This window comes from Salarias fasciatus, chromosome 2 (assembly GCF_902148845.1).
Source record: "Salarias fasciatus chromosome 2, fSalaFa1.1, whole genome shotgun sequence".
NCBI lineage: Eukaryota > Metazoa > Chordata > Actinopteri > Blenniiformes > Blenniidae > Salarias > Salarias fasciatus.
Window position 1 is genome coordinate 13789558 of NC_043746.1, and position 23174 is coordinate 13812731.

At 40.9% G+C, this 23174-nt stretch overlaps 4 protein-coding genes across 4 annotated transcripts; all 4 read left to right on the forward strand.

The window, feature by feature from the left end:
• The first annotated feature begins 7685 nt into the window (after positions 1-7685).
• On the forward strand, positions 7686-10085 carry LOC115397718 (protocadherin gamma-A10-like). Its single transcript, XM_030104164.1, has one exon. It carries the CDS (start codon positions 7689-7691, stop codon positions 10077-10079), a length of 2391 nt encoding a protein of 796 aa, XP_029960024.1. The 5' UTR covers positions 7686-7688; the 3' UTR covers positions 10080-10085.
• A 1175-nt stretch (positions 10086-11260) lies between these two features.
• LOC115404948 (protocadherin gamma-A11-like) lies at positions 11261-13731 on the forward strand. The gene has a single exon (XM_030114309.1). The coding sequence runs from the start codon at positions 11314-11316 to the stop codon at positions 13729-13731; it is 2418 nt and encodes an 805-aa protein (XP_029970169.1). The 5' UTR covers positions 11261-11313.
• A 2728-nt stretch (positions 13732-16459) lies between these two features.
• Positions 16460-18883, forward strand: LOC115404956 (protocadherin gamma-A12-like). The gene has a single exon (XM_030114321.1). It carries the CDS (start codon positions 16460-16462, stop codon positions 18881-18883), a length of 2424 nt encoding a protein of 807 aa, XP_029970181.1.
• Positions 18884-20317: 1434 nt separating this feature from the next.
• LOC115404963 (protocadherin gamma-A12-like) lies at positions 20318-23098 on the forward strand. The gene is made up of 2 exons (XM_030114333.1): positions 20318-22708; positions 23060-23098. The coding sequence occupies exons 1-2, from the start codon at positions 20318-20320 to the stop codon at positions 23096-23098; spliced, it is 2430 nt and encodes an 809-aa protein (XP_029970193.1).
• Positions 23099-23174: the final 76 nt, after the last annotated feature.

The following is a 23174-nucleotide window of genomic DNA, read 5'->3' on the forward strand; positions in this document are numbered from 1 at the left end:
TTTTTTGTTTGTTTTTTCCAGCTGAAGAGATTTCCTTTTTAAATTACAAGTGGGCTGAATTTCCAAGCCAAATATTTTCTTAATGTTTGATCTTATGTTTACAATCTTTCCACATGCATTCACATACACATCACCATCCAAATATCATATCCTTTAAGCATATCAATCCATGTAGTCTTTTTTTTTCTTCAAAATATTACCAGGAGAGGATCTTTTTGTACTTTAAAATGACATAATCATATTGCACTTTGTGCAACTTGTAGATGACTGTTCCAGCTAATTACTGGGTGATCCAGTAGTTTCATGTTTTCTGTACAGATTAGGCTTTTTGTTAGGGAAAAAAATATGAGTAACTCGAGTATACTCTGGAAAAATGAAATATACTCTTTAAATTCTACTTTCTCTACCTTTATAATATGAGGTTTATTTGGGTAGGTCATACAAGCTTTGCATTTCTCTTGCTATGTATGTTATTTCAGTAGTGCTTCATGTGGTTCCAGGTGAAACTGTTAGTCAACAATGTAATGTGTAGGGAAAAGTGATGTTTTATGGAAATTTCAGTTTTAGCAAGGCTGAAGTACGAGGCAAATCCATCAAATGTACAATTTAACATATCAAATGCAATGAAATGGGCTTTAGATTTTGGAATGTACAGTCAATCAATCCCTCTGGGCATGAGACAGTGAGTTATATGATTCCCATATTAGTAGAAACTGACTTGAATTTGTGATTTTTTTTAACGTTGTCATTTTTTTTGGTTAGTTTACATATAAAAAAAGAATAAACAAAACAAGAAATATTCCCCTCACCCTCTCACTCCTAATTTACATAAAAAGTAAACAAGAACTGAAAAAAAGAAAATGCGATAATAGAAAAGCAATTGCAGTTATAAAATTGAGCTTGAATTAAATGAAACCATAAATATATAAGTAAATAAGTGCTTGGTGTGCTTGTTAAGTCATCATGAAAATAAATAAACAAGTAAAATAGGTTCTTCTTCCCTTTCACATTTATGTGACATCATAAACTGTACTGACAAGAAAAGTTATATATTTTTAAATGGACACAAGTGTTTCACATATTCAAAGAAAAGACCAGGTCGCACTGAACTTCACCTAGCATCCCAGTTTTTCTAGCTGTATTATAGAAAGCATTTCCCCAGTCCATCTGTTAATAAAAGGGAGGCTTATCTCATTCCCACTGATTAAGGATGAGTCCGGGCCATTGAGGGTGGAATCCCAATGGTAGAGATGAATGGAGAAGGTATTTACACATGTATGGAAGGACCTCACATATGTTTTTCCAGAAACTGTTCAAAGCCTTGCAACTCCAAAACATGCCAGCCGTAGTGGCTCAGCTCTGCTGATATCTCATGCAGATTGGACTGATTGGATTTTCCGTTGGAGCAGGTATTGAAAAGCAAAAAACAAGTGGTTATTTGATTTTCATTTTAAAATACAGATATTATATTTGAAATACTTTGCGTTTTTTTTTCCTTTCCTTGATCAAAGAGAAATACATACAATTCTAAAAATGCTTACATTTTCATTTTATATTGAGAATAACAAAAAATAAAAATAGTAAGAGATAAAAATGAAAAAAAAAAAACTGTGTTTAATCCACCGACATGGAGCAATACATCATGGTTGGTATCAACAGGCGAGTATGTGTTTGGGAAGAAGACAGAAGAAGAATTTATTTTATTTATTTTGAGTTCTGATACATGATATTGCTGGACCTGACAGGGGGACAGAAAGATGGGTGAGACAGAAAGTGGAAGAAAGGAACTTGTGAGCAAACAAGCAAGAAACAAAAAAAAAAAAAAAAAAAAAGAGTGAAGAGAAGGAAGAGAGTGCAACGATATGACAGTCTTTTAATTAATATTGACACTCCAGATGACCAACTACTGCATCTGCATAAAGATATGACAGAGGACATCCTAAGAACTTTTGTTGGACAATATAGCTGGTAGTGAACCGGGGTGTACAAACTGAGAATCCAGGTATGAAATTACTCTTGAGCATCAGGAGGGGCCTACTACAGATCACCCAGGTCTAACCCACCACAAGAAAACAAGGTAACCGAGTCCACAAGCAGGCCAGTGAGGCCCGCAGGGCCCAGACAATCGGCGGCCATTCTACAGTCCAGATCCAAGCCACTACCCTGGGCAGACGTCCACTCACCGGTCCAGAAGGGGGCAGAGGAAGGCCCGGCTCGGGGGCCCGGGCCCCAGGGAACCAAGACCGACAGGCGCCGGCTCGCCTGGGCACCGGACACCCAGGGTTGGCAGAGCTGAGAGGCCAGGGCCCAACACTCAGGCAGAGGGCCATGACCATACCCAGGAGAACCAGCCCACATGGGCAGCTTCCCACCCCAGGCCAGCCCCCCCACCAGTGCTCCAGCCGCATAACCCGAGATCCAGGGTATCATAATCCCCCAAAACCTTCCAGTCCCCCTCCCTCCTTCTTCATCCCAGCCCAGCCCCACCTGGCCCACCCCACTCCTCCCTAACTTTCTCCTCTCTTTGGTCTTTTAATGGTCATTTGTTTGTCTTGAAGCTTGTTAGCTGTTCTTTTATTATTAGCTTGTTGTGTAATGTTATGGTTTAAAAGACTTTTAAACTGAAGGGAATTATCCGAAGAAAGTATGTCTCACAAATCGTTTTCTTGCAAACCATCTCTGCAAGCACTTAAGAGTTTCTTCATGTGTATGGAATTTAATTTCACACTGTTACTGAGAATCCCTTTTTCACATTAAATAAATCAAAAATACAGGTTAAATGAACTGTACTTGTTTTATTTTTGCAACTAAGATTTGTCTTTCTTTTCTCAAAGCAATAACACAATAAAATTAAGATGATATGAAGATAAATAAAAAGTCTGATTCTTTGTGTCTTTTAACTCAAAACAAGAGTCATTGTGATTCTCTGGTCAGTTCTTTCACAGACCAAGAACCTGCTCACAACACTGAACAGCAGCGATCCAGGTCTGGCTGTGAACTTGGTAATGTTTCTGACCCAGCTCCCACAGCTGGTCAGGCCTCCTTTTAATACCTGTTTTCACTGGGTGGTTGAACCAACCACTGCGAGGAGTGTCAGTTCATGCTGCAGGTGTGGAAGAAACAAAATGACAGCAGAAGAGGTGTCTATCACTGGAAATGCTGAGGAAGTTCTCTGCTTCAAGGTAGTGGAAAACGTCATGTAGATGCATGTTCGCGCTGTCCTCTTCTTCAAGGTCGTGGAGAACATCAGGGTCGATGTATGTTCCAGCGCCCCCAGGTTTCCCAACAACCATTCAATCCTGGAATATTTAAATTAGAAAAATAATCTTTCATGAAATTGTTATTTCAGAAACACACAAAAAATAAAATGTTAAAATATGCAACTGACATTTTAGCTTAGACCATGCCTTTGAATTTCCACTTTATGTGCTTATGCATAACCCACTATCTGGTTGTACATACCGTCTGTCATTCCACTCTGCAGATGTGACCAGTTCTAGTCCTCCCGAAAGCAGCTGTATGTTAACACACTACCACTACATGATATCAGTGAGGTGGCAGGTTTATTTAGCAGGATCTATTTCAGTGAACAAACCCTGGTTGTCAACACTCCTCACAGATATAAAGCTGTTCTTTCCAATGCCAAAAACTGTAAACATGAGGTGTGCAGTATCCACATGTTCTCCACTCCCTTATCACCACCAACCCTAAAGAAGACACAAAACACTTTCAGAGATCACATTTAAATAATTTTGGTGACAGTTTATTGGTTGTTTACTGACAGTGCAATGGGAGAGGTTCAAAACTCTGAAAATATAGAGACTTCTTTCAACAAAATATTGTAGATGGAGCGGAATTATGTTGGACAAGATTTACACCAGATGATGCTTCCCTGAGCCAGAGGCATGAGTATTTCTAAGAAGACATCAGTAACAATTATATCCCATTGCGCAATTTGGTGGACATGCTGTAAGATTTGAGAAAGCAAAGTTTTATATTTTTCTTTCGTTTATTTAATTGGTGTGTGTGTGTGTGTGTGCGCGCGCGCGCGTGTATCAAGGAGGAAAAAGACCAGGTGGAACTGATTACCTGGTTAATGTCTCAGGCCGGCTGGGTGTGGAGGAGACACCTGTATTGCAGCTGACCTTCACATGAAGCAAGACACACCTCACCCAAACTGTTAACAAAACAGAAAAACGTTCCTCTCTATGAATAACCTGTGCAAAAACTCTTCACAACTGTGGATTGACGGCTGGTAAGCGCTGCGAAACGAACTGTGGTTGTGTAAATATCTCCGCTGGCTTAACAGGGAATGTTTGTTGCGTTCAGGAAGGCCTGGGAAATTCCAGCTTCAAATGCGAATGTGTTTAATGTGGTTTTTTTTTTTTCAGTGAATGTCCAAACTTTGTATGGATCATTAGATTTAAACACGAATTAGTAATTATTTAAGACGTTGATGAAGTTTATGTTAAAAATTCACAAAAAAAATGAATTTTTAGAGGATGTTATGTGGAAGTGCATTTGATTTATTACTGCATTTGTTTGCTACTTCTGTTTAAACTAAGTTAAATGTTTAAGATTACCTTAATAAGATTACTTGTTTTTTTTTTATGAGCAGGTCAATTATTATAAGTATCTTGCCTCTACTTGGATAGCACACACTGGTGATGTTTTCACGGCTCCTAAACAGATTCCCAAGGTTTTCTCCTGAACTCCATCCAAAGTTGACAAAACAGACTTTGCTGCTGATCCATATGCAACACTCCCGTAGTCTAACCTTGATGTTATTAGTGCTATGTCTAACCGAGTGGGTTATTGTAGTGTTCTGTGAGCGGAGGGGCCTGAACGCACCGCCCGGTCCCCTCCCTCCTTCACGCTACTTAATCAGCTGATTGACCACAGGTGGGTTCGGTTCGGCGTCTGAGAGCTCGGGTGCAGGGTGCTGTCGTGTTGTGCTGAATGTAAGTTTGCTTATGAACAAATTAAATCTAAAAACATGGACATTTAGGCAATCGGCTGGTTTCTCACAAACCTTCTTTTGTTCATAGCTGGCCGCTGCTGTTGTTTAAGCTCTATTTGCCTGAAGAGTTCATTAAGCTTTCTAATTCTAGTATTGGCTTAACTCTTGTTGCTGTTCTTAGCTCTCATACATTTTAGAAAGTAACTTTACTTTTTTTAAACAAAAAGATATCTCTAATAAATAGTGAGCTTAATTTCCCCCCTCCCCCTTAACACTGATAGCCTGTCCCAATTCTGTAGTGTTTAGTGTTTGAGTTAATAAAGGGATTGCTTTTGGGTTTTGTGGTTTAGTGTTTAATATCTCAACATCTACCTCAAACTAAAAGCACTTTACCCTTTGCCCATTTGCACAGCAATTGCACTTTGGACTCAAAGCACTTTAAAATCGAAGAAAATATGGGTTTTGGAATTCTTTTTGGTTTGCCATTACTAATTGATTTGGAGTTTCTTTACTAATTTTGTGTATTAAATTTGTTTAACTTCTGAATTCCATGTTTACTTTTCAATTATTAGCTACTGTGCTTACTAAAATATTTAATCTAAATTGTTAAAACTTCAGCAAAAGTCTAAAATAAAACCACTATATTTTGCTATCACTGCCTTGGTTTTCTTTAATGCCGGATCATGTACCTGTGCATGTGAAATTTAAAAAGGGGTTTACTGCTCGGTCATTTACCACACTAGTTTTTCAAGATCGCCGACCCTAGCTATAATGTTGTTGATGATCTTTGCACTATGTTCCTGTAATGTATTCCAGTTTCAAAAATGTCTTTACTGTTTGCATAATGTTCTCATTGATACACACATTGACACGGATGCATTGGACAAACTTTTTGTGATTGTGAATACACTGCATTTAGAAGTTATAATTTTGTTTTTAATACAAATGTGAAAACGGTTATGGTTTGCACTGTCATGCACTTTTTGAATCCACTGCTATCAATTCCCAATAATTGATTAATCAGTTTATGCAAATTGTATTTTTTTCTGGTGGGGAAATAAACATTTCAATAACATCTTATTAATGAACTGACTCATTTCTGGGTTTTTAAATGCAAATCGACGTTTATTCACACACTTGAAACAGAACTGATGCCTACATTACATTTTCATAGTTGGCAAATCAAGTTATATTGACAGACTTGTATTGAACAGAAGGACATAATGAAATTGCATTGAAGTAACGTATTTCTGAATATTACCATTAGCAAATCAATTTGGAGTTAGTTGAAAATTGGAGATGAACATTGAGAGATGATGAAATCACTTCAAGATTACACAATAGATTGATATCATACTGTTGAAACAGTTTTTCATCAGTCTATTGTGCTTAAAGTATGGATTGACAAGATATCATTATACGGGGGGGGGGGGGGGGGGGGGATTCATCAGGTGAGCACAATGTGATCATGTAGGACCAATGAACACATTAAATTGAAGTAAATTCAAATAACTTTTTCTTTAACGTTCCACCGAAAAAAAACTATTAAATATTTGGGCATTAATGTGGTTCAGGATCTGTCCTACAGACAACAGCTTAACTTTTCTCCTAGGTTGGGGGAAAAAAAATATTGTGAATTTATGGCTCCAGTGTGATTTATTTTGGTAGAAACTTTTTAACCTGCTGAAGGCATCTCAAGACTTGTTTATCCTACCCTGTCTACTGACTGTAAACCTCTATATATTCATGACTGAAGAAATAATGTATTAACACCGATTTCGCTTGGAAAAATCGTCACTACCATTTGAAAAAAGATACGGAGCCAGGAAAGTAGGGAGAATTGAATTAATAAAATGTACTGATCTAAAAAAAACTTTTAAACGAAAGTGGCTTAAGGAACGTCTTAAAGCACCAAACTCCATATGGTTTTTAATTCCAAATCACATTCAAAATACTGAGTGGGCTTCATTTTATTACGTGGAAATGCAATTGCAAAACGATCACATCACCCACAAAAATTCATCATTATTTTTGATAGAACTGTTTGTTCAATGTATGTTCTTTGTTCAATAAAGTCCTTAAAAAATGAAGGCTTCAAAAAAAAAAAAATCAATGTATTTAAATATTTGCAACACGGAATGTTCAATGTTCATGGCTATTACAAGTCATTTGGTTAAGTGTCATCCTGGTTGTTGAGTCCATTCAGAGTTAATATTTGTCTCATACTCAGTCAAAACGATGGAGTCACCAGGACCTTTCATCCAATGTCCCATTCAGTTCAATTTTACATGTGATACATTTTGTATGAAACACTACTTAAAAGTTCATAATTATATGCAGGCCTACTTGCATGTTGTTAAAAAACTGAAATAACTTTCAGTCATCTGAAACTCCTGTGTATATGCATTCTTATTACATGTTCAGATTTTGAGTGGAGCGGGTCTGTTCATTTACATGTGAGGAAAGAGGATAAAATTGCATGCAGATAATAACAGTGGTCTCGTGGTGCCGCTGTGGACCACTGGATAAGAACAGACAGAGCAGTCATCTCCACCCACTCTTTCTTCATTATTTGGAGATGAATCCCTTCATACCGCGGATATCGTAGGAATCATTATTGCTTACTTGTTGGATCTAATTTATTTGTTTTGTGCTTTTTTTGTGTTTGTGAGACCAAGACTTTGTGGGAACACTGGACTTTTTTGTTTAATTTAATTTCTTTTTCAGGATGAGAGACAAAGGATCATCAGCGCTTGGGCCGATCGTCTGCTACACTTTCTTCATCATAACGATCCGCCTCGTCTACGGAGATCTCAGTTATTCTTTTCCCGAAGAGATGAAACCACAATCTGTTATTGGAAATATAGCAAAAGATATCGGTCTTGATATAAAGGCGTTGTCTTCTCGGAAAGCCCGTGTTGATTTGGTTGGGACTCGGAAACGCTACTCTGACATAAATCTAAATACCGGGGATTTGATCACACTGGAGAGATTTGACCGAGAGAGCCTTTGCGGAAAGAAACCCTCATGTGTTGTGATGGTGGATCTGTTGTTAGAAAACCCTTTGGAACTACATCGTGTGAACCTCCACATTCAGGATGTGAACGACAATGCGCCAAGATTTAAAAATAATTTAATTGACATGGAGATAAGTGAATCCGCAGATAAAGGAAACCGCTTTTCCATCGAAGAGGCCCATGACGCAGATATAGGCCAAAATGCTGTTCAAAAGTACAGTCTTCAGCAAAATGACTACTTTATTCTCGCTGTAGACAGTAACAGAGTTGAACTGGTGCTCGAGAATAACCTAGATCGAGAAAAACAAAAAGAGATCAATTTGCTCCTGACAGCACTAGATGGCGGCTCTCCTCAGAGATCAGGGACTGTCGCAATACACATCACTGTGCTGGATGCCAATGATAACGCCCCAGTGTTCAGCCAGACCGTTTACAAAGCCAGTCTGCCTGAAAACTCTCCAAAAGACACTGTGGTGGTTCATGTCAGTGCTGCTGATGCAGATGAAGGGGTCAATGGAGACGTGACTTATGATTTCGGCCATGTATCTGACGACGATGTACATATTTTTGCAATTGACCCAAAAACTGGAGAAATAAAAGTGACAGGTGGGATTGACTTTGAAGACAGGAGTTCATTTGAGATTAGAGTAAAAGCGAAAGATGGTTTAGGACTCACATCATACGCTAAAGTTGTTGTAGATGTTACTGACATGAATGACAACGAACCTCTGATAGATGTAAAATCCCTGTCCAACCCAGTTCCTGAGAACATCTCACCTGGTACAGAGGTGGGCATCATTAATGTGCAGGACAGAGACTCTCAAAGTAATGGACAGGTCCTCTGCTCCCTCCAGCAGGGTGTCCCTTTCAAGTTAGTTCCGTCTATTAAAAACTACTATTCTCTGGTGAGCACAGGACAACTGGACCGTGAAGTGGTGTCTGATTACAACATTACAATCACTGCCACTGACGAGGGATCTCCACCTCTGTCCTCCTCTAAAAGTGTTCAGTTGTCTGTAGCTGACATCAACGACAACCCACCTGTGTTTGAGGAAGAGTCGTACAGCGCATATGTGAGTGAAAATAACAAAGCTGGCTCCACTTTATGTTCTGTTGCTGCTCGAGACCCTGACTGGAGACAAAATGGGACCGTGATTTATTCACTGTTAGCTGGAGAGGTGAACGGTGCCCCGGTGTCCTCGTATGTGTCTGTGAATGGAGACACGGGGGTGATCCACGCTGTGAGGTCGTTTGATTATGAACAGTTGAGGAGTTTCAAAGTGCAGGTGATGGCCAGAGACAACGGTTCTCCTCCCCTGAGCAGCAACGTGACAGTCAGTGTGTTCATATCAGATGTGAATGACAACGCTCCTCAGATCTTGTACCCCGCCCCGGAGGGCAACTCCTTCATGACCGAGCTGGTCCCCAAAGCTGCACACGGAGGCTCTCTGGTGTCCAAAGTGATCGCAGTGGACGCGGACTCCGGACAGAACGCCTGGCTGTCCTATCAGATAGTCAAATCCACTGATCCGGGACTTTTCACTATCGGTGTCCACAGTGGAGAGATCAGGACACAGCGGGACATTTCTGAATCTGACAGCATGAAACAGAACCTGATCGTGTCAGTGAAAGATAACGGACAGCCCTCTCTGTCTGCCACCTGCTCCATGTATTTACTGATTTCTGACAACTTGGCTGAGGTTCCAGAGCTGAAGGACATTTCTTATGATGAGAAGAACTCCAAGCTGACTTCCTACCTGATCATTGCGCTGGTGTCTGTTTCCACCTTTTTTCTGACTTTCATCATTATCATCCTGGGTGTGAGGTTTTGTCGCAGGAGAAAGCCCAGACTGTTGTTTGATGGAGCAGTGGCCATCCCCGGTGCTTATCTCCCTCCAAATTATGCAGATGTTGACGGCACTGGAACTTTACGCAGCACCTACAATTATGACGCCTACCTGACAACAGGATCTCGAACCAGTGACTTTAAATTTGTGAGCTCTTACAACGACAACACACTGCCTGCTGACCAGACTCTGAGGAAAAGTCCATCAGACTTTGCTGACGCATTTGGAGATTTGGATTCATCTGACGAGGTATGAGCTGTTTTACTTTGATCACTAAGTGTTTTGATTATGCTCGTTGTGCAGCTTGTTTTTTATTCTTAGGATTTGATAAGTGCTTGTGAATTTGACTGATGTGAGCTTTTTTATAAAGTTCAAAAGTTTTCATTGATCCGCCAACTTTTTTTTCTGTCACTCCAAACTTTGCAGAGAATTTTGATTTCAAAAATGTTTGCATAAATCTGATGATTGTTTTGAGTGTGTACATAAACACCTGTTTTAGGTCTCCTCACACACCTTCATTTACTCCGGAGCAACAAGAACGAGGGTCGAGCAAAAAAAAAAAAACCAAAAAAACAAAAATATAGATAAACAATAAATAAATAAATGAATGAATGAATGAATAAATTAAATAAATGAATAAAACAAATAAATAAAAATATGTCCACTAAGCTTTAATCCGGTTATAATACATTATGTTTTTTAACATTATGTCTGATATTCACCTTGTTAAACTAAACTATCACCATCGCAAGTTTATGTCAGGCAACAGGGCTCTGCTCTCTATGTTGAAGTAGCTGTCCATGGTGCAAACAAAAATGTTTCAGTGTCTTTCAAGTTTGTACTGAAAGAGAGTTTGTTTTTTGATCACTTTCTATGACTGCAGAATGGTGTAAAAAAGATATAAAAAAATAGATGTGACATTGAGTGTATTTCCATGGTTCAGGTCTCCGATGTTAACAGCTTGCATTGTTTTGTGCTCAAATTATGTCAGTTCGTCTAAATTCTGGGGCTCAATCAAGAAAAAGTAGGGCGTTATTCTGAAATTCATGGTTTATCTGTTTTTTTTTTGTGGATTAATTTATACTTTTTTATCAAAATGAAATAAAATGAACTTGTTATCTTCCAACAGCCTTATTGATTTGGTGGCTTGTTAGCCTGAGAAAATTAAACACATATACAAGTCTTGAAGTAGGCGACTCTTCTGTTTCAGGTTGTTGGGATGTAGACTGGTGCCGATGTGACTCCAACTGTGAATGATGTAAAGTGACTCACGGTGTCGCTGTCTGCTCACAGAATGAAGGCAGCCAGCTCCTCCTCCCAATACCGGTATATTAAATCTGCTGATAAATGTACTTCGAAACGATTACATTATAGCGATTCAACATAGCAGACATCACCTTCATTGTTGGAGTGTTGCGCATATATGAACTCATTTTGTTAGCAGTGAAGAAAAGAAGTTGGACATTTTCGGTGCCTGTTCTATTCCAGGATGGGAGACAAAGGAATTTCTCTGCTTTGTTCGATGCTTTGCTTAGCTCTCTTCATCGTAACACTGCATCTTGTTCATGGAGATCTTACTTACTCTATACCCGAAGAGATGAAACGGCAATCTGTGATTGTAAATATAGCTAAAGATCTAGGTATTGACCTGAAAACAATGTCTTCTCGAAATGCCCGCATTGACTTTGAAGGGACTCGTAAACGCTACTGTGATATTAACCTCAATAATGGAGATATGATCATATCGGACCGAATTGACCGAGAGAGCCTTTGTGGAAAGAAACCTTCATGTGTGGTGAAAATCGATCTGTTGCTGGACTCTCCTTTGGAGCTTCGACGGATAAACCTTCATATTCAGGACATCAACGACAATTCACCTCAATTCAAAAACATGGTGACTGAAATGGAAATATCGGAGTCAGCAGAGAAGGGGAGTCGATTCACCATCGAGCAGGCCCACGACGCAGACATAGGGCATAATGATGTCCAAAGGTACACCCTTCAAAAAAACGACAACTTTATACTTTCTGTCGACAATAACAAGGTTGAATTGGTTCTTGAGAATAAACTCGATCGAGAGGGGAACAGTGAAGTGAGTTTACTCCTCACAGCCTTAGATGGCGGCTCTCCTCAGAGATCAGGTACTGTAGTAATACACATCACTGTGCTGGATGCCAATGATAACGCTCCAGTGTTTACTGAGGCCGTTTATAAAGCCAGTCTGCCAGAAAATGCTCAACCAGGCACAGCAGTGATTGAGATAAGCGCAACTGATTCTGATGAAGGAGTCAACGGCGAAGTATCATATGATTTTGGTCACATACACGAGGACGAAATACATGTTTTTTCTATTGATTCTAAAAGTGGAGAAATTAAAGTACGAAGTGCAATTGATTTTGAAGAAAAAAGTTCATTTGAAATTAGACTCGAAGCAAAAGACGGTTTAGGACTGACTTCGTATGCGAAATTGTTAGTTGATGTGACTGATGTCAATGACAACGCCCCCGTGATTTATCTGAAGTCCCTCTCAAATCCCATACCTGAAAATATCCCACGTGGTACAGAGGTGGGCATCATTAATGTGCAAGATGAAGATTCTGAGAGTAATGGACAGGTCCGCTGTTCCCTCCAGCAGGGTGTCCCTTTTAAGTTAGTTCCATCTATCAAAAACTATTATTCTCTGGTGAGCACAGGACAACTGGACCGTGAAGTGGTGTCTGATTACAATATTACAATCACTGCCACTGACGAGGGATCTCCACCTCTGTCAACTTCTAAAAGTGTCCAGTTATCTGTAGCTGACATCAACGACAACCCACCTGTGTTTGAGGAAGAGTCGTACAGCGCATATGTGAGTGAAAATAACAAAGCTGGCTCCACGTTATGTTCCGTTGCTGCTCGAGACCCGGACTGGAGACAGAACGGCACCGTGATTTATTCACTGTTATCTGGAGAGGTGAACGGTGCCCCGGTGTCCTCGTATGTGTCTGTGAATGGAGACACGGGGGTGATCCACGCTGTGAGGTCATTTGATTATGAACAGTTGAGGAGTTTCAAAGTGCAGGTGATGGCCAGAGACAACGGTTCTCCTCCCCTGAGCAGCAACGTGACAGTCAGTGTGTTCATATCAGATGTGAATGACAACGCTCCTCAGATCTTGTACCCCGCCCCGGAGGGCAACTCCTTCATGACCGAGCTGGTCCCCAAAGCTGCACACGGAGGCTCTCTGGTGTCCAAAGTGATCGCAGTGGACGCGGACTCCGGACAGAACACCTGGCTGTCCTACCAGATAGTGAAATCCACTGATCCGGGACTTTTCACTATCGGTGTCCACAGTGGAGAGATCAGGACACAGCGGGACATTTCTGAATCTGACAGCATGAAACAGAACCTGATCGTGTCAGTGAAAGATAACGGACAGCCCTCTCTGTCTGCCACCTGCTCCATGTATTTACTGATTTCTGACAACTTGGCTGAGGTTCCAGAGCTGAAGGACATTTCTTATGATGAGAAGAACTCCAAGCTGACTTCCTACCTGATCATTGCGCTGGTGTCTGTGTCCACCTTTTTTCTGACTTTCATCATTATCATCCTGGGTGTGAGGTTTTGTCGCAGGAGAAAGCCCAGACTGTTGTTTGATGGAGCAGTGGCCATCCCCAGTGCGTATCTCCCTCCAAATTACGCAGATGTTGACGGCACAGGAACTTTACGCAGCACCTACAATTATGACGCCTACCTGACGACAGGATCTCGAACCAGTGACTTTAAGTTTGTGAGCTCTTACAATGACAACACGTTGCCTGCTGACCAGACTCTGAGGAAAAGTCCATCAGACTTTGCTGACGTCTTTGGTGATCCCGATTGTTCTCCTGAGGTAGGACAATTCCCGCTTCATGAATATGTCTAAACATTGTCTGTCACCTGCTATCGCATTTCAGTGAAAACCAGCGCACGAAATTGTCGATAGCTATATATTTTGGCCGAGATATATTGAACAGGAGTCTGCAATTTAAACTCCGTGTTTTTAGTTTATCCTGTTTATATTTTTAAATCATTATTATGGCTTATTGTCGTTTATTTAGTGGCTTGTCGTGCAACTTCTTTTTCGAATGTTGTAATTTTTGTGATACATTTTAGATTTTTCCTCTTCTATTAGACAGAATGATTTGACATTTCTTTTCTTAAATGCAATACATTTCGTCATATTTAGGTCAAAAGAGATTTGTTTAGATTAACAGCATCGTTTTATACACTGTAAAAAAAGTTTGTAAAAAATACAGTAAAAAACTGTCAAATAGCAACAGCAAAGCACCGTCAATTCCAGAATTGTGTATCACCGTAGTAAATACACTGAATTTCTGTAAATCAAGATGCAATGCATAACTGTAATTTTCCAATATATAAAAGACAGACAATTTTATTGTGATATTTTCAAAGAATTGTAAAATTTATGAGGAAATATCATGAAGACAAAAGTGGATAATAAGTCTATAATCTGCAGTATTATTCAGGATAAATCACGGATTCCATAGATGTGTACGTTTAAATTTACAGGGAAAAACCGTTAATCATTCAGCAAGTGATGCACCAGTGACAGTCAAATGGCAGCCTGCGGGCCAAACCGCCCAATCCGGCCCACGACTGGATTGCAACGGGTGCACGCAAGCATGCACGCACCCCCCGGGCCCGCGACCGAACACGCACCCCGCACACAGTCCAGTCCACGCGCGTGTGTACGCCCCCCCTCCCCAGCCCGTGTTCCAAGTGCCCAAAAAACAATGGCCCGAAGCCAAATCTCATTCACGACCACTGATATACACTGTCATTTCTACAGAAAAAACATGTTCAAATGTGGTCCATATATTGCTGATTTAAAGAAAAACAATATTTCACAATGACATAATATCAGCTGTTGTTATTTAATGTTATCGATTGACTGTTTGGAGCACAAGTTGAGCGCATACAATTCATCATGAGCATATCCTAGAACAGATTGCAGGTATGGGCTGCATGGCGGCGCAGTGGTTAGCCTCTTCTCTCACAGCCAGAAGGTCCCAGGTTCAAATACTGGTAGGGGCTTGAGGCCTCTGTGGAGTTTGCATGCTCTCCCTATGTGTGTGGGTTCCCTCTGGGTATTCTGGCTTCCTCCCGCAGTCCAAAATCATGCATGCCAGGTTAATTGCCTCCAGTAAATGTGTATGACTGTGTGTCAGCCCTGCCACAAACTGGTGAACTGTCCAGTGACCCTGTCCTTGCCTGAAGTAGCTGGGATTGGCTTGAGCCCCCTGTGACCCTGAAAAGGACAAAGTGGCTTGGGAAATGAACAAATACTAATTAAATTAATTTTTGAAGTGTTGTGTTTATTACTGAGATAGACTGTAATTTTGACAGGAGATTATTGTAAACAAATAACAGTTTTATACTGCAAAATTTACAGTCACTATACTGTAAAGGCTACTGCATGGTAACTGTAATTTTTACGGGGAATTTCTGGCAACCACAGCTGCCAGTATTTTACCGTAAATTCTGCGGAATTTTTTTTACAGTGTACCTTATGTCACCAACAACCTCTGAATAAACGTCAGCGTCATCGAATGTAAAAAAAAGAAAAGAAAAACACTTTCAAATTCATAGATACATGTTTATCTGTGCATAACTTTATTGCTTTTATTTTTATTGTCTCTCTGTTGTGCTATCCACTTCATATAGGCGGACTTTCTTCCCACGGAGCATCTGACCTCTGTCTTAATTCATGTAGCGAAATGTACTTTTAATGAAGGTCAAAATTCTTTTTATTTTGAGTTCTCAAAACATTATGTTGTAAGCACATTCTTTTTAAAAGTAAGATTGTGCCTCGTTGATGTTTGATTTTATTGGCATCAGTCGCGCATAATAAGTATAACTTAGTCGAAGATAATGTTGAGTAAAAATAACAACTAATGAGACAAACTGAACGCACAACTGATCACGAGGAATACTACAGACATTTGAGCTTTGATCACGTCTCAGATTTTTAAAATGACAACATATTCAGAGCTTTGGATCCATATGAATGAAAGTCACTCCGATTATTAAATCCATTCATGGATCTTCCAAGGAATTATTGCACTTAAACAAACATGTTTCCTTTTCTTCTCACATCTGAATAACATTATTTCCCCCAGTAGTCCTTCTCATATGAATACAGACGAAACAGGGAGAATAATATCTCGTCTTTTTCAAAGATTTATGAAGATGCTCTCAACCGGTCAGTTGGAATGAATAGTCACTGAATCCTTGGCCTTCCGTTCCATCACTGTCCATGGTGCTGAATCCTGTCTTTTCTCGTGAGAGCGCAGGAGATGAAGTGTCGTGTAAATTACAAGACGTTATAAATAGCTTCCTCGGTGTAGATGTTGACAATTCTCACGAATTCATCTGTATTGGCAGTTACTAGTTTGTGATATGTGAATAAAACTCCGGGTGTCGCTGTTCACTCGGAGATGACACGACGGCGTTTTCTGCACCCATTGCAGAAAGGAACATTGTATGGAAACACACGGAAGCCATTGTTGGGAAATCAGCTTGCTGTATGCTGGGACTCCAAGTAGACAAATATTTTCTGACCAGATTAGTATCCCACTGTCTGCGTAACCATGGATTTTACAGGACAGTCTGGGCTCACTGGTTTCTGTTGTATTGTTGTATTTTTCCACCTCACCACGGCGGACTTGAGCTATTCGGTTCCAGAGGAGATGAGACCAGGATCCATTGTCGGAAATGTTGCGAAGGATCTCGGCCTGGATTTTGGGAAACTATACTCCCGTAAAGCCCGTATCGATGCTGAAGGAAAGTACCAACATTACTGTGACATTGATCTTCAAGCTGGGAATTTGGTGATAAAAGAAAGGATTGACAGAGAGGAGCTGTGCGGGGAGAAGGTTTCGTGCATCCTTAAATTTGAATTGGTCCTCGAAAACCCTTTGGAGCTGCATCGTATTTCTGTGCTCATTCAGGATGTGAACGACAATTCACCCGTTTTTCCAAAAAATATATTCAAATATGAAATTAGAGAATCAGCCGACAGAGGAGCCCGTTATCGTCTCAATGAAGCTCACGATGCGGACATCGGACAAAACACAGTGAAACAATACAGTTTACAAAAGAATGAGCATTTTGTTTTATCTGTACAAGGTGGAGCAGATGGATCTCAGAATATTGAGCTGGTTTTAGACAAAGAGTTAGATCGTGAAAAAGAGCAAGATATAAATTTAGTGTTGACTGCAGTTGATGGTGGAAATCCACAGAAATCAGGGACAGCTGTAATATATGTGAGTGTTCTGGATGCCAATGATAACGCCCCTGTGTTTGATCAGACTGTTTATAAAGCAAGTCTACCAGAAAACTCTCCTGTGGAAACAGTAGTATTAACTGTAAGAGCAACTGATGCAGATGAGGGAGTGAATGGGGAGGTAACTTACGAGTTTAGTCGAATTTCAGAAAAAGCTAAGAGGATTTTCGAACTGAACAGTAAAACAGGTGTGATAAAAGTCATTGGAGGACTTGATTTTGAAAGTAATACAAAATATGAAATGCGTATCGATGCAAACGATGGTTATGGACTTTCATCAGACACCAAAGTTATGATTGATATCACTGATGTAAATGACAATGCTCCAGGGATATTTTTGAAATCATTCATGAATCTCATACCTGAGAACATCTCACCTGGTACAGAGGTGGGCATCATTAATGTGCAAGATGAAGACTCTGAGAGTAATGGACAGGTCCGCTGCTCCCTCCAGCAGGGTGTCCCTTTCAAGTTAGTTCCGTCTATTAAAAACTATTATTCTCTGGTGAGCACAGGACAACTGGACCGTGAAGTGGTGTCTGATTACAACATTACAATCACTGCCACTGACGAGGGATCTCCACCTCTGTCCTCCTCTAAAAGTGTTCAGTTGTCTGTAGCTGACATCAACGACAACCCACCTGTGTTTGAGGAAGAGTCGTACAGCGCATATGTGAGTGAAAATAACAAAGCTGGCTCCACTTTATGTTCTGTTGCTGCTCGAGATCCTGACTGGAGCCAAAGTGGGACCGTGATTTATTCACTGTTAGCTGGAGAGGTGAACGGTGCCCCGGTGTCCTCGTATGTGTCTGTGAATGGAGACACGGGGGTGATCCACGCTGTGAGGTCGTTTGATTATGAACAGCTGAGGAGTTTCAAAGTGCAGGTGATGGCCAGAGACAACGGTTCTCCTCCCCTGAGCAGCAACGTGACAGTCAGTGTGTTCATATCAGATGTGAATGACAACGCTCCTCAGATCTTGTACCCCGCCCCGGAGGGCAACTCCTTCATGACCGAGCTGGTCCCCAAAGCTGCACACGGAGGCTCTCTGGTGTCCAAAGTGATCGCAGTGGACGCGGACTCCGGACAGAACGCCTGGCTGTCCTACCAGATAGTCAAATCCACTGATCCGGGACTTTTCACTATCGGTGTCCACAGTGGAGAGATCAGGACACAGCGGGACATTTCTGAATCTGACAGCATGAAACAGAACCTGATCGTGTCAGTGAAAGATAACGGACAGCCCTCTCTGTCTGCCACCTGCTCCATGTATTTACTGATTTCTGACAACTTGGCTGAGGTTCCAGAGCTGAAGGACATTTCTTATGATGAAAAGAACTCCAAGCTGACTTCCTACCTGATCATTGCGTTGGTATCTGTGTCCACCTTTTTTCTGACTTTCATCATCATCATCCTGGGTGTGAGGTTTTGTCGCAGGAGAAAGCCCAGACTGTTGTTTGATGGAGCAGTGGCCATCCCCAGTGCTTATCTCCCTCCAAATTACGCAGATGTTGACGGCACTGGAACTTTACGCAGCACCTACAATTATGACGCCTACCTAACGACAGGATCTCGAACCAGTGACTTCAAGTTTGTGAGCTCTTACAATGACAACACGCTGCCTGCTGACCAGACTCTGAGGAAAAGTCCATCAGACTTTGCTGACGTCTTTGGTGATCCCGATTGTTCTCCTGAGGTAGGACAATTCCCGCTTCATGAATATGTCTAAACATTGTCTGTCTCCTGCTGTCGCATTTCAGTGAAAACCAGTGCACGAAATTGTCGATAGCTATATATTTTGGCCGAGATATATTGAACAGGAGTCTGCAATTTAAACTCCGTGTTTTTAGTTGATCCTGTTTATATTTATAAATCATTATTATTGCTTAATGTTGTTTATTTAGTGGCTTGTCTTGCAACTTCTTTTTCGAATGTTGTAATTTTTGTGATACATTTTAGATTTTTCCTCTTCTATTAGACAGAATGATTTGACATTTCTTTTCTTAAATGCAATACATTTCGTCATATTTAGGTCAAAAGAGATTTGTTTAGGTTAAGAGCATCGTTTTATACCTTTTGTCATCAACAACCTTTTGAATAAACGTCAGCGTCATCGAATGTAAAAAAAGAAAAGAAAAAAAACTTTCAAATTCATAGATACAGGTTTATCTGTGCATAACTTTATTTATTTTTTTATTTATTATTGTCTCTCTGTTGTGCTATCCACTTCATATAGGCGGATTTTCTTCCCACGGAGCATCTGACCTCTGTCTTAATTCATGTAGCGAAATGTGCTTTTAATGAAGGTCAAAATTCTTTTTATTTTGAGTTCTCAAAACATTATGTTGTAAGCACATTCTTTTTAAAAGTAAGATTGTGCCTCGTTGATGTTTGATTTTATTGGCATCAGTCGCGCATAATAAGTATAACTTAGTCGAAGATAATGTTGAGTAAAAATAACAACTAATGAGACAAACTGAACGCACAACTGATCACGAGGAATACGACAGACATTTGAGCTTTGATCACGTCTCAGATTTTTAAAATGACAACATATTCAGAGCTTTGGATCCATATGAATGAAAGTCACTCCGATTATTAAATCCATTCATGGATCTTCCAAGGAATTATTGCACTTAAACAAACATGTTTCCTTTTCTTCTCACATCTGAATAACATTATTTCCCCCAGTATACCTTCTCATATGAATACAGACGAAACAGGGAGAATAATATCTTGTCTTTTTCAAAGATTCATGAAGATGCTCTCAACCGGTCAGCTGGAATGAATCATCATTGAATCCTTGGCCTTCCGTTCCATCACTGTCCATGGTGCTGAATCCTGTCGTTTCTCGTGAGTGCGCAGGAGATTGAAGTGTCGTGTAAATTACAAGACGTTATAAATAGCTTCCTCGGTGTAGATGTTGACAATTCTCACGAATTCATCTGTATTGGCAGTTACTAGTTTGTGATATGTGAATAAAACTCCGGGTGTCGCTGTTCACTCGGAGATGACACGACGGCGTTTTCTCCACCCATTGCAGAAAGAAGCATTGTATGGAAACACACGGAAGCCATTGTTGGGAAATCAGCTTGCTGTATGCTGGGACTCCAAGTAGACAAATATTTTCTGACCAGATTAGTATCCCACTGTCTGCGTAACCATGGATTTTACAGGACAGTCTGGGCTCACTGGTTTCTGTTGTATTGTTGTATTTTTCCACCTCACCACGGCGGACTTGAGCTATTCGGTTCCAGAGGAGATGAGACCAGGATCCATTGTCGGAAATGTTGCGAAGGATCTCGGCCTGGATTTTGGGAAACTATACTCCCGTAAAGCCCGTATCGATGCTGAAGGAAAGTACCAACATTACTGTGACATTGATCTTCAAACTGGGAATTTGGTGATAAAAGAAAGGATTGACAGAGAGGAGCTGTGCGGGGAGAAGGTTTCGTGCATCCTTAAATTTGAATTGGTCCTCGAAAACCCTTTGGAGCTGCATCGTATTTCTGTGCTCATTCAGGATGTGAACGACAATTCACCCGCTTTTCCAAAGATTATATTTAAATATGAAATAAGTGAGTCAGCCTCCAGAGGAGCCCGATATCGTCTCAATGAAGCTCACGATGTCGACAGTGGACAAAACACAGTCAAACAATACAGTCTACAGAAGAACGAGCATTTTGTTTTATCTGTACAAGGTGGAGCGGATGGATCTCAGAATATTGAGCTGGTTTTAGACAAAGAGTTAGATCGTGAAAAAGAGCAAGATATAAATTTAGTATTGACTGCAGCTGATGGTGGAAATCCACAGAAATCAGGGACGGCTGTGATACATGTGAGTGTTCTGGATGCCAATGATAACGCCCCTGTGTTTGATCAGGCTGTACATAAAGCAAGTCTACCAGAAGATTCTCCTGTGGAAACAGTAGTACTAACTGTAAGAGCAACTGATGCAGACGAGGGAGTGAATGGGGAGGTGACCTATGAGTTCAGTCGTATCTCAGAAAAAGCTAAGAGGATTTTCGAACTGAATGCTAAAACAGGTGTGATAAAAGTCATTGGAGGACTTGATTTTGAAAGTAATTCAAAATATGAAATGCGTATCGATGCAAAAGATGGTTATGGACTTTCATCAGACACCAAAGTTATGATTGATATCACTGATGTAAATGACAATGCTCCAGGGATATTTTTGAAATCATTCATGAATCCCATCCCTGAGAACATCACACCTGGTACAGAGGTGGGCATCATTAATGTGCAAGATGAAGACTCTGAGAGTAATGGACAGGTCCGCTGCTCCCTCCAGCAGGGTGTCCCTTTCAAGTTAGTTCCATCTATCAAAAACTACTATTCTCTGGTGAGCACAGGACAACTGGACCGTGAAGTGGTGTCTGATTACAACATTACAATCACTGCCACTGACGAGGGATCTCCACCTCTGTCCTCCTCTAAAAGTGTTCAGTTGTCTGTAGCTGACATCAACGACAACCCACCTGTGTTTGAGGAAGAGTCGTACAGCGCATATGTGAGTGAAAATAACAAAGCTGGCTCCACTTTGTGTTCCGTTGCTGCTCGAGACCCTGACTGGAGACAAAACGGGACCGTGATTTATTCACTGTTAGCTGGAGAGGTGAACGGTGCCCCGGTGTCCTCGTATGTGTCTGTGAATGGAGACACGGGGGTGATCCACGCTGTGAGGTCGTTTGATTATGAACAGCTGAGGAGTTTCAAAGTGCAGGTGATGGCCAGAGACAACGGTTCTCCTCCCCTGAGCAGCAACGTGACAGTCAGTGTGTTCATATCAGATGTGAATGACAACGCTCCTCAGATCTTGTACCCCGCCCCGGAGGGCAACTCCTTCATGACCGAGCTGGTCCCCAAAGCTGCACACGGAGGCTCTCTGGTGTCCAAAGTGATCGCAGTGGACGCGGACTCCGGACAGAACGCCTGGCTGTCCTACCAGATAGTCAAATCCACTGATCCGGGACTTTTCACTATCGGTGTCCACAGTGGAGAGATCAGGACACAGCGGGACATTTCTGAATCTGACAGCATGAAGCAGAACCTGATCGTGTCAGTGAAAGATAACGGACAGCCCTCTCTGTCTGCCACCTGCTCCATGTATTTACTGATTTCTGACAACTTGGCTGAGGTTCCTGAGCTGAAGGACATTTCTTATGATGAGAAGAACTCCAAGCTGACTTCCTACCTGATCATTGCTCTGGTGTCTGTGTCCACCTTTTTTCTGACTTTCATCATTATCATCCTGGGTGTGAGGTTTTGTCGCAGGAGAAAGCCCAGACTGTTGTTTGATGGAGCAGTGGCCATCCCCAGTGCGTATCTCCCTCCAAATTATGCGGATGTTGACGGCACAGGAACTTTACGCAGCACCTACAATTATGACGCCTACCTGACGACAGGATCTCGAACCAGTGACTTTAAGTTTGTGAGCTCTTACAATGACAACACGCTGCCTGCTGACCAGACTCTGAGGAAAAGTCCATCAGACTTTGCTGACGCATTTGGAGATTTAACTTCATCTGAAGAGGTAGGAAACACTTCATCCTCTTGCACACTGTTGCTACCTTACTGTGACATTAGCTTTTAAAATTCAATTTCTTGAGATGCAGTTCAGCATTCTTGCGTGTTGCCCGATATGAATTTTTCTCCGCGGATTTCGGAGATAAATCATTCGAGTGAAACAATTTTTCGTGTGTAATTTTCGGTTTTTGTGAAATATTTGTTTAGTATAACTCTTCGGACATCTTGACATTCTATTTGATATTCAATTTTTTTTGTGTATGATGTATGTTGTTCGTCCTCAAATTTCTATTGGTAATTCATTTGGACGTCAGATCATCGTTGATCGTTATCAGTTTGCATTTGTCCGATGTTGCAGAATTTTCTCAGAATTGACAGTCGACTTTGCGGCAACTAACTTCCAACTGAGCTGTGGATGAACCTTTGTCTTTAAGCATTTGTCTTTAAATAAGAGATCTTCTATACATGATCTA

Bases quoted from the DNA above. Each gene is read 5' to 3' on its own strand.
- LOC115397718 (XM_030104164.1), top strand. From the start codon at position 7,689: ATGAGAGACAAAGGATCATCAGCGCTTGGGCCGATCGTCTGCTACACT.
- LOC115404956 (XM_030114321.1), top strand. From the start codon at position 16,460: ATGGATTTTACAGGACAGTCTGGGCTCACTGGTTTCTGTTGTATTGTT.
- LOC115404948 (XM_030114309.1), top strand. From the start codon at position 11,314: ATGGGAGACAAAGGAATTTCTCTGCTTTGTTCGATGCTTTGCTTAGCT.
- LOC115404963 (XM_030114333.1), top strand. From the start codon at position 20,318: ATGGATTTTACAGGACAGTCTGGGCTCACTGGTTTCTGTTGTATTGTT. The intron at 22,709-23,059 runs GTAGGAAACACT...CCGATGTTGCAG, and splicing joins ATTTAACTTCATCTGAAGAG to AATTTTCTCAGAATTGACAG.